Source organism: Leptopilina boulardi, unplaced genomic scaffold (assembly GCF_019393585.1).
Source record: "Leptopilina boulardi isolate dan_hultmark-lab unplaced genomic scaffold, ZJU_Lbou_2.1 LbouV2_119, whole genome shotgun sequence".
NCBI classification, from domain to species: domain Eukaryota; kingdom Metazoa; phylum Arthropoda; class Insecta; order Hymenoptera; family Figitidae; genus Leptopilina; species Leptopilina boulardi.
Window position 1 is genome coordinate 326,306 of NW_026137662.1, and position 12,478 is coordinate 338,783.

Consider the following 12,478-nt stretch of genomic DNA (forward strand, 5'->3'; position numbering starts at 1 on the left):
GCGTGTCACTGTGACGGTGCCACAAACCGTTTCCGCTATCGGGCTCAATGTTTCCCTTCTTCTTCTTCTTCCTTTCCATGGTTGTCTCTCCCCCACTTTTCGCCCCTTTCCAACCCCCCCACTACCATTGCCAACAACCACGTTTTCGTTTCGTTTGCCGAGCACAGTGCGTGTCCCACACATAAAGTGATGGTGGTGGTCGAACGAACTTGGTAGGAGGGAGTAAATGGGAGAGATGAGGAAAGAGGGCTAGAGGGGTCTAGCTAACGCCCCCTCGATCCTTGCAACCACCTGCTAGCTGCTACTGTTGGATCCGTACCGATCATTCAATATACATAGAAGCAGCGACTTTTGCCTAAGACAACTTTGTATAGAAAGAATATTTTTCAAAAAAATAAGTTGTCGAATTTTGACCCTTATTCGGAAGGCACATTTACCCCTAGTTCCCTACTGTTATTAATTTCCTTTTTATTTTACTCCTACTACGTTTTTCAGTAGAATTTTTTCTTGTACTAAGTTTCTTCTTGTACTAATTTCTTGTTCCAATTGTTCCTTTTACTAATTTTGTTGTACTAATTAGTCTGGTTACTAATTTTTTGTCATACCAATTGATACTGTTAATATCTGTCGGAACTACCATTAGTTGAAACTGACATTAGTTGGAACTACCATTAGTTGAGACAACCATTAGTCGAAACTACTATTAGTCGGAACGACCATTAATTGAAATTACCCCTAGTCGGAGGTACCATTAATTAAAACCACCATCAATCGGAATGACTGTAGTTTGGATTCATTATTATTTGGAACTACTATCAATTGGTACAGTTAGTAGTTGATAGTACCATTAGTTGAAACTACTATAAGTCGGAACTCCCATTTGTTGAAACTAACAATAGTTGAACTACCATTAGTTAAAACTAACATTAGTTGGAACTACTATTAGTTAAAACTACCATTAGTTGGAAATACTATCAATTGGAACTATTACTAATCTGAATTACCATTTAATTGGAAATTATACTATTAGTTGGAACTACCAATAGTTAGAATAACCATTACTTGAAACTGTTATCAGTTTGAATTACAAATTGGTTGGAACTACTATTAGTTGGAACTACCGCATCTATTGGAACCACCGTCAGTTGAAACAATAATCATTAGTTTGAACCACCGTTAGTTAGAATTACTAATATTTGAAACTACCCTTAGTTGGAACTACCAACAATTAGCACTACCATTAGTTGGAACTACCATAAGTAGGGAAAAAATTTTGTTTTCGTAAAAAAAATTATATATTTATTATTTCAATGATTTACCAACTTCTTTTCATATATAGTAACCCGCGTCAAAATGAATACTGCTTTCAATATAACGATGGTCCACTGACGTTCGTGTATAAAGATTGACATTTGCGTCAAAGATATATATATCTGCATTTAACAATTTTTGGGGGGAAAGAATATAGTATAACTTTTTTTTAAAAGGTAAAAATGCTAAACTTTTTACTCGATTAATTAACACCTGTAGGCTAAATCAAGTTGATAAATTATTTTAATGAGGAAAACTAATTTCACCAGTACACGCTATTTTCATAAGAGGGGGGGGGGTAAGAAAAACGCACGCTTGTCGAATATATTGTATATATATTGCGCCTCGTGTATTGCAAAATAATTAAGCTTGAAGCGAAAGTCACAGATAATTCTGATAGCGCAATCGGGTAACTAATTGTTAGCTAGAAAACCAGTATTATTATTTATTTTTCTTTTCTTTTTAATGTCATTGTTGGTAGAGTCTATACTTTGCAAATGTATCTAAAACTTTTTTTTTAGGCCATTTGAATAATTCTTGTATTCAATAAATGATGATTTTTCATTAATTGGATTTATTTTTAATTTAATAAAAAAGAGTTTATAAAAAGTAAATTGGAACGTAAACGACTAAATGGAAAAACAAAGTACGCAATTATAGATACGTGTTATATGTTTAAAAAAAAGGGGGCCCAGATTCGTGGTTCGTTTCGCCCACGCATCCAAGTTTCATTGGGGCCTAGCCTATTTTTGAGAGGGTTCTTGAGAAAGAAAAGGGAGTTTGGTGGGGTACAGACAGGGGAAACACCGGATGCCGAAGAGGCGAGGCAAGGGGGGTTTTTCAGTACAGTGGCTCTCTCGCACGTGATATCGAGGGGGACCGGAAGTTGTTCCCCTTCTTCCCCATCTTTCGCCTCGTGCTGCTTCGTCGTTCCTTTACTATATATACAATCATAGTCAAGTCCCATGCCAACTTCAATGGAAATATATACACAAATTTACCATGCACTCTTAAAGTGTATAAGAAAAAAAGAAAAGAAGAATAGAAAAATACATGAGATCGAAACATTAGTCGGAACAACCATTAATTAAAACTACCACTAGTCAGAACTACCATTAATTGAATTTATCATTAGTTGGAACTGGTTGGAACTACCATTCGTCGTAACAACTATTACTTGAAACTACAATTAGTCGAAACTACGATTAGTCTGAACAACTATTAGTTGGAACAAATAATAGTTGAAAGTACTATTAGTCAGAACTACTATTAATTGGAATTACCATCAATTGGAATAATCAGTAGTTGAAAGTACCATTAGTCGGAACTACTATTAATTGCAACTACCATTAATTGGAACTATCATTAGTTTTAACTACAGTCACTCATTCGTCTTTAAAGAAGAAAAAAAAATTGGAAAAACGTTTTTCCTATATTCTTTTAAATATTTACAAAAAAATTCGAAAAAATTCCTTATGGCAGGGAAAAAAAATACCTGACTTTTGGACGATCGGAATTCTGGTCAACAGTGCATATAGTATATATTTAAAGAAATAAACTAATGCATATACCGAAGGCATCAAACTCGAAGGGATGAAGGATTTGAGGACCATTCTGGAGGCTTACCTATATAGACGAAAAAGAGAGAAAGAGAGAGAAGAGGGGCATTCCGTTTGACGCAGGTTGTATTCATTCAGTGGTTCATTCATAGTTCTGTGCAACACTGGTTGGAAATACATATATATATGTATAAACGACGAAACTACAAAGCCAAGACTCATTCAGTACTCACGACACGAAACGTCTCGACGTGGCTTGAGGAAACACAGACACGTAAATGTGTGCTTTTTCTCCCTTTAAGCAACTCTCTCTTTTTCTCTTATTCTCTCATTTAATTTTATCCCTACTGGTGGCATTTCTCGGCGACTCGTCTCGGAACTGAAACTCGCCGAGGCAAAAAGACTGGAAGCTCGCATTACAACCGGAAGTCGAGCCCAAGGGTGGTACCAAAGGGAGGGAACCGAACTTCAATATATATATATAAGGGGCAGATAGCTTTATAATGTCCTCGAGTGCTCCTCCCTTAATGCACCCTTAATGTGCCCACTGCGTATTGTTGCTCACTTCGAGTACCTTCAAAGACTATGATGATGATGATGATGACGACGAAGAAGAAGAAGAAAAAAAGGGAACGAGAGCACGGCAGATGCTTGGCAAGAAAACCTCGTCTGACTACTTGAACTTAAAAAGACGTTAGGGGGGTTTTAATTCAAATTTTTCAAAATATATTTCACCATCTTTTCTTATTATTATCATCATCATCATCCAAGAAACAGCAGCCGTTGAGATTCAAAATCCATTCTTCCAGAATACGTAGAAAAAAATAGGCATTGTCCACAAATGTTAACTTATGGTCGATACTATCAAAATTAGTAACAAAGTATTTGGTATGAGAACAAACAACTAATGGTAGTTCCGACTAATTGTAGTTTTAACTAATAATTGTTCCTACTAATGATATTTTCAACTAATAGTTGATTTGACTAATGGTAATTTCAACTAATAGTTGTTCTGACTAATGATAGTTTCAACTAATGGTAGTTCCAACTACTGGTAGTTTCAACTAAAAGTTGTTTAGAATAATCGTAGTTTTGACTAATAAATAATTGTTTCGATTAATGATAGTTCCGACTAATGATAGTTTTAACTAATGGTAATGGTATAATTCAATAAATTTTTTTCATTGTAGCAAACGAATATCTAAAAAAATTACATTTTTCCTTTTTTGCATAAATGAACAAAAAAACACAACGATACGATTGAATCGATTAAAATCGCCAACAAAAAAAAACAAATTAACAAATTGCATCTATTTGTAAAGTGCAAGTCATGAAGGATAATTTTGCTATATGGAGGACATTTTTTTTCGGGGACCTTGTTCGCCTTAGATATTAAAACTATGTATATATATAATACAATGTATATATACACTGAGAAATAATGAGAAATCAAAATGCAGCCTGAGTTTTCGAAGTAACTAACTAATACGGTGATTGCTTAATAAAATTGATGGGATCCACAAGTTTGATTGACTAACGATTTCCATAAACGAGCTATGGCGTCACGAGACAAACCATTTTTGGTTTAGTGTCAAGCAACTCAACCCCCCCTTTCCTCCCCCCTTAACTTCACATTTTGCACGAGTCACTGCTATTCTGCAAGTATTGTATATTTATCACATATACATATATATTAATATCTTTAATGTAAGTGTAATATAAATGTGTGTTTTTCAGGGGTATACGTGCAACTTGCCTACGTGACAGAAAATAAACAAAATATTCTCTAAATATTACGTGATAAATTTAAAAACTAAAAATAATTCAGATTTTTCATTTGACCGAAATTATATTCAAAATTATATTAACATTTTAAAAGTATTATGAATATTTACGTTGATAATTTGCAGAATTTTTCCCACGAGAAGATATAATATGAAGAAATAAATTTTTTTTCGGCAAAAATGTAAAAGAGTGTTTTTTTTTTCTCTCTTAAGAGAGTTAGGAGGACAAATCGGTTCCATTGTGAGGAAATTGAAAGCGAAGAGGATAAGCGAGAGTCGAACCAGAGACCTCGAAGAGCTACGAAACATAACGTAACAGTAGGTATACCGGCAAGCAGAAATAATGAGTCTATTATGCGGTCGTTTGTGTTAGCCCATTTATACATCTCACGAACGTGCATTTGAAACGACTCGCGATCTTCGACTCTCGTGTGCACACAATATTTATATTATTTGTATACACTTTTACCCCAAAAAAGAAAAAAAAATCAAAATTCTAATCCAAAAACAGGTAAATTATTTTAATATATAATTCAGCTAAAATTTAACTAAATTATTATTTGGCAGAATTCAGTTAAATAGAAGTTTGCTCCAATAAAATACTATCAAATAAAAATTCAGAGAATCTAATGATAATTCCAATAAAATTTTTGGCGAAATAAAAATTTCAAAAACAAGAATTGTATAAAAAATTATTTTTTGTCTCTTCGATTTTTTTTATTGTGAGCAATTTAAGAGAAGATTGGACTGTGCTTGGTTGGCAATGCGGGAGAATAGAAATGAACTCACAGACGAAGACGAGAGATTATCAATGAAGATGATGATGACCGACATTACACCCTTCTCTCTCTCTATCTTTATATAGTATATGTATATGCAGATGCGTCGACATGTACTCACACATAAAAAACGATGGTATTATATGAACCGACTCTTTGGTATATAGCATATATGTAAGTAACAATTACCTAGACGGGGCCGAGACTTACGTCATGGCAGCAGTGACCGTGGGTGAACGAGGGAAAGCCGGTCCTCCATGCTTCGTTGCGGACAATAGAGATGATTCCGTTTGACTCGTGGCGATTTCTGCCTCCCCCCTTACCCCTATTCTTTAGTACACAATTTTTTCTCTATTCACAAGCGCAAAAATATCGAAATTTCATTCAGAAAAAAAAATTCAAAAGAAAAGTCTATTTGATTCTAAAATTTCTCACTCGATTTTCAATTGGCGAGTAGAATAAAATTTTCTGCACAAAAAGAAAATTTGTTCGATTTTCGCCGAACATACAGACAAATAAAATTCGAATCAAAATTAAAAATTTCTATAAATAAAAAATAAAACCGATAGGAAAAATTTTTTTTTTTGGAAAATAGAAGTGAAAAAATGATATCCTTGTTTTTTTAGGGGTAATTGAAAAAAATACTATACAAGACGAAGGAATAATAATAATAAAGGTAAAAGAGAGTAGCTCCAACGACTCAAAAAGGAAAGATGCTATCAATTGCCCTGATGTAACAATGAGAAACTTCATCGTCGCAACGCTTTCGTTTTGCTTGTTTATTTGCAATCAGCGCAGAAAATAGGCAAAAGTCTTTTGTCGTTCAAAAAGTTGGGAGACATGTCTTATGCGAGCAAAATAATCTACTTGTCGTTTCAACGCAAAACACTCACAATGACGTAAAAAATCTCTCGCAACTTTCTGCCTCAGAAAATTGTTCATTATAACCAAATTATATTCTATATTTTCTAAAATTCATTTTTTTCCAAGAATAATTATAAATCTAAATAAATAATTGTCAAAAGATTTTTTGTTTTTCTCTTTTTCAAAGATTTCTATTTATTTGTAATTAGAAATTGAATTTGGAGGAGAAAAATAATTTTTAAAAACTCACCTTCGGAGTGAAATTGCCTTGGTGGTAGGGGGATGATTGGCGCAGCAGATTGAATTGTTTGAGATGAACGCTGTGGTCCAGATGAATTTGAAGTTGTTGAACTTGCAGGAGTCGCTGGACTTTTGTGTTCCGGTGTTGCAACTGCATTCGCCGCGTTCTGATATCCTAGAAAATCGCCCAAATCCGGGACGCAGACACTTTCGTACAAATTGGCGGGCACATTTTCCAACGACGCTTTTTCCACATCGACGTCTGTCAATAAACAAACAAACAATTTATTTCAATATTACAACATTTCTTATAATCATTACAATCAAAGAAAAATTATATTCATTTTTTAAATATAATTATTATTATTATTAAAATAATAATAATTACTGTTATTGTTACAAAAAAATATTGTTATCAACAATATTATTTTAAACATTAAATAATTATGTCTATAAAAATTGTTTAAAAATAAAAAAAAATACACGAAACGTACTTGGCTTACCACAAAGTGGAACAATATTCAACGAACGTTACAAAACAATATAGTGAATGAATCATCATTAGATTTATCAACGAGCAGAATAATGTAAATATTTTCTAATATTGCATTAATGAAAAAGCTCGGTTTTTTTTCAACTTTCACGCAGTTATCTTTAATTAGTTTATAGATGAATATCCGAGTTATTATCTAATTTAATATTTGTAGGGCGCGACGATTACATTCATATATATATACACGTATACAAGTAATTAAGGGAGCGTAGAAATTTCATTGAAGCGAACGCCTCCATAGTCGTTATATTTCCTGTAGGTTTTACGCAAGGGCTTCCGGCCGACCGACTCAGTGCGCTCTTGTTTCACCGCAACTTGCGGTTATTTCGTCAAGTTTTAAAATGCCAACTCTAATATATAAGAAAGATGAAAGAAAGGTGACACAGGTTCAAGTCACACACTTGTGCAAAAACAACGACACGCGCGAAAATCAAAATCTTTTTCTCTAAATCAAACAATATAAGAATAATAATAATTGGGTCCTTGAGATTTTTTTCCACGATGAGGAAAAATTTTCACAACTTTGCATTAAAAAATAAAAAAAAAAAAGTTAAAAAAAATTATAACTTCTATAATTTTCATAACAATAAAAAAAATTTTAAAATACATATTTTTTCACAAAAAAATTTCGAAAAAAATGTGAATGAAAATCTTACTTGGAATGACCCTATTAATTTTTGCCATTGATACCAATTATTCTCTCTTTTTTTTCTAAAGAAAAGATAATCTATTTTGACGAGCGATTGTGATGATAGGTGGTGGTTTGTGAGCGCAACATATGTTTTCGAACCGCAAAGAAATCAGAGCATTCAGAAGTTCGCTTTACAGGTGGTAGCAAGGTGCGATAGTTTTAAAAAAAGGCCTTTCAAACACGAGAATTAAAGGCGAATGATAAAAGAAGAAAAAAAAGTATTGAAACAGACATATACACAGGATACGGATGTTCACCCATGATTTAACTCCCGTTAAATAAAATTCCGTGCTTCCTTGAAAAAAAAAATTTGGTTCACTTTTGCAAATCCCGATTTTCTTCATCAATTTGTTTTTAAAAAAAAATTCGTTTCTATTTAACGGCTTTATTTAAAAAAAAAAAATGCCAAACTTCGCCGGAAATACTCACGGTTCGTGAACGTTAGATAAACAAAGTTTTATGTATATGCGTGAGTTTTCACTTTTAATCGTTTCAATTTCGCCAACTTGCTCGTAAATATTCACTCATAAATTTATAGTTTAATCGGAAAAATTTTTCTCATCCCTTTTTTTTGGGAGTTTTTTTTTTGCTCATCTCACGCATTTATAAATATTAACAAAATTAAATTTTATTTAATAATTGAAAAAATATAAATTTTACCTCCGGAAGTTTATAAAGAAATACTAACAAGGACCCTTTTTTTTTTGCTTGACCTTTATTAGGAAAGTTAATTCATGCAAATTGAATGCACGATTATTTTTCATCGCCTTTGTTCTCTACGACAGAAATCCAAAGTTGATTCATATATATATTTTATAGCAAAAGTTTTATATTGCTTTTATTTCATCAAACGAGAACGGATATTAAGAAATTTTTATGCACTTACAAGAGAAAAAAATCATCCTATTTTGCACGCGAATTGGATAAAAAAAAGTAAATAATTTTTATTTTATTTTTTAAACTAGGAAAATTTGATTAATTTATTTTTTTATTTTCGGGAGGAGGATCTCTCGATATTATAGACCGGAAGTGTGAGAATTGAGAAGAGGCAGATTCAAAAATTCTGCGCTAAGTGGCTGACGTCCCATTCTGAAAACCCAGTGCATCCGGACTAAAAAGTTTCTATGGTGCGTAGAGTATCTCTGAATTTTTTTTTCCATTCATTCTCCTTTATCGAAATAAAAACTTGGAACGATTCAACGCCCCCAGTGATCGTCATTGTTCGCCCCTACCTGCCGCGAGCGGGATATCACGATTTTACGGAAATTCGATCTGTTTTTACAGAACCACAGCAGGATGTCTTCCATATATAGAACAAACACACATACACATGTATAAGAATATCCTTTTTGTGTCTTTCTCTTTTACGCCATTACCAGAAAAATTGCATTTCTACGCTCCATCAATTTTTTTAAAAACACTGATTTTTGTATTTTCATTTCTAAATCGCTTATTGTTATATTCACTTTTTATTCGCTAATTTGTTTTTTTTTTTAAATTAAGAGTCAAGGATCATTAATTAATAATAAAATAATATATTTAAATAATAAAACAATAAAATTAAAAAATAAAATAAATAATAATAAAAGAATAAATAAAAAATTCGGCTAAATAAAAATAAATTTTTTTTTCAGAATTCAATATTCGATAATTCGAGGAGAAAAAAATTCAATTTAGTCGTAAAAAAATTGAACATAGAAAAGAAATAAAAATTTTCTTTCTTTTCTTTTTTTTTTTGAAATGCGAAGGATTTGTTTGATTTTATTATTATATTACATACCTTTTTGAAGCATCTCGAGGTGCTCCCACAGGATGTCCCCCATAAAGGCAGGAGCACGTGCCAAAAAGGATTCCTTCCCCATGGCACAAATCTGTTTTCCGGTCATGTGTTGCCAGGGCTGCATTGCCACTCCAGCTAACGAAAATTCCCTGATGGCCCAATCCAGCCAGTGCATAACAGCTGTTTCCGACCATTGCCTCGGGTCTGAAAAATAAAAGATGAGATTATCAACCGCATTTAATAAACATTTCCCATTGCTTCCTTTTTCGTTTTCTATATTTACATTTCTGATGTTTTTTAAAAAAAGAAAAAAAAATACTGTGATTTTTGACTTTAAAACTAAATTTTACAATTTTAATTTTTTCCCACTGGGAAAAAAAATTTGCTTATACGATTCATTATTATAATTTTATTAATTATTTGTTAATTAGTTATTTTATTTCAAATTGAAAATTAAATGCCGATGAGAAAAATGCGGCGGGCAATTTATATAAAAAGTCAATGAACGAATATATATTTATTATATATGACAAGTTGAAAGTATAATCATCGGTCCCTCGCGATCCTTTAGCAGAAACAATATACCAAGAACCATTGGAATGTCCCATTTGAAGTGCGCGCCCATATTTGCACGCGTGTCTTGCATTGTTTCTTGGTATCTCAACACGTTAAAGTACAGTCCAATCTATATGTATATATATCTACACGAAAAGTACAGTCAATATTATTTTTTTTTTTAAAATGTGCAATAATTACGAAAAGAGAAAAATTATAATACCAATATTAATATTACCATTGCTAAGGAAAAATAGTCCTTATCAACCGTTGCTAAGGAAAACAACGGTCTTGGTAACTATTGCCATGGAAACGGTTGCTATGGTAACTGTTACCTTGGCAACCGTACGAGTGTATGACGGATGGACTTGGACATACCCTTAAACTCCCCATTATTTGGACCAAATAATTTCTTTTTTTTTAAGTGTAAAAAATTATAATTATCTACAAAGAATTGAAATTTGTAAGAGAATCGTTACAGAGTGATGAAAAATAGAATTATGAATGAAGAGTTGATATAATATGTTTAAATGAAAGAATAATGCGTACGCGTGGACATTTTAGAGACTATAACTGCGTCATATGTCAGTATAGAGCCGATAAATAAATATATATATAGAAAAGGTGAGTGGAAGACGTGCAGTTTCTAACGGCGCACGATCAAAGCGACCGCGCATATGTTTGAGAATCGGGCCAATGTTTGATCAACTTATTCTTTGTCAGCATTGTTAACAAAAACTCTTTACTCGCTCTCGCCTTCTTCTATCCTTTCATTTCACCTTGCATATATATGTCATACTCGTCACTTTCAGACGAAATATATGTACACGATCTGTGTAGAACACTTACCATAGTTATCGACCACTTTTCAAATAATAGGAATTTTAGGTTTTTTTTCCCCTTTTTATCTTAAAACAAATTCATTCCGTTCAAATCTTTTCTTGGTATTTAAGAAAAAATGTCCTCTTAGTCAATTTTATATTTATTTCTCCTACTTCTTTTTTTTAGATTACATTTTTTTATAATAACTATATTTTAATTTTTTACTGAGACATAAATTCAATGGAGCAGCAAACTGATTTTTGCAGTCAAAATAAGGACATTTTTGATAAAAATCTAAAAAGAGCAGGCAGGTGATTTAAAATAACAATAATAAAGAACAAAATTGTGAGATGAGATAAATAAGATCCGACTTTTAAGCTTTGTGTTTCGCTATATATGGAAAGAGAGAGAGAGAGAGCCTATATCGTTTCTAAGTTGGTTTTAGAGGTATTTAGAGTGAGAAACGATCCATTTGGGATCCGAGCTTACCTGTTGCACAGGTGATAATTCCGTCTTTGTTATGTAATTCCACTCAAATGAAAGCCTCGAATGGACAATAAGTCCCCCTCCCAAGCTTTTCCCCCCACCAACAATTGTATATAAATCTTTCCATTCCTATATATTCAGTGTGATTTACTATCAAATTTCAATGTTAAAGAACAAAATAGAATATAAAAATAGTCTATTGTATTTTAAGTCTATAAAAACTATAATTAAACTGGATTATTAACGCATTATGAACGCATCTTATTTATATCCCCCTCTCGAGAAAAAAAAATCATTTCAAATACATTTAATCATTACTAAGAAACAATAATACCTTCTCATGTGATGAGAATGTAATTATTATAAATAAAAATTAATCGTTTAGGTTTCCTAGGTCAATATACGTTCAAAGTAGGACCAATATGGCTTCAATGCAGGATTAAAGTAGACTCAAATTAGGTCTAATATAGGCCAAAAATAGGCTCAAAGAATATACGCTTAAGGTAGGTTCAAAACAGGGCAAATATAGGTTCAATGTAAGTATAAAAAAGGCTCAAAGTGGGTTTAATGAAAACAAAATAGGTTCAAAGTATGTTGAATGTAGGCTTAAGGTATATTCAAAGCAGGTTCAAAGTAGATCGAATATAGATTCAAAGTAGGTCTAATACAGATCCAAAGTAGGTTCAAAGTAGGAGAAATATAGGATCGTATCAGCTAAAGTAAGCTCAAAGTAGGTTCAAAGTAGGATCAATAGAATTTCAACGAAAATCTAAAGTAGGTTCAAAGTAAATCCAATATATGTCCAAAAATGGTTCAAAGTAGATTCAACATAGTTCCAAAGGAGGACGAAAGTAGTCCCAAAATTGGTTACAGATAGGTTCAAAACCGAAGCAATTTAGTTTCAATTAAAGCTGCCCATGAAAAAAAAATAAAACAATTTTTTAAAAATTAAATCGACTTTTATAGTACATAATTACTATATACACATGAGTTGAAAGTCAAAGTCTCAAATTATAATCTACAGAAGAGGGAACGTCGTCGCAGGGTTGAACAA

At 32.3% G+C, this 12,478-nt stretch overlaps 1 protein-coding gene across 6 annotated transcripts in view; it reads right to left on the reverse strand.

Moving 5' to 3' along the window:
• The window catches only part of LOC127284267 (ETS-like protein pointed), a 94,072-nt gene that overhangs the window by 11,316 nt on the left and 70,278 nt on the right, over window positions 1-12,478 (reverse strand). For all 6 annotated transcript variants that reach the window (XM_051309651.1, XM_051309674.1, XM_051309658.1 and 3 more), the window contains 2 exons: window positions 9,562-9,765; window positions 6,548-6,799 (listed from right to left, as the gene is read on the reverse strand). In XM_051309651.1, the coding sequence (XP_051165608.1) occupies window positions 6,548-6,799; window positions 9,562-9,765 (456 nt within the window). The remainder of the gene's footprint in view (window positions 1-6,547; window positions 6,800-9,561; window positions 9,766-12,478) is intronic.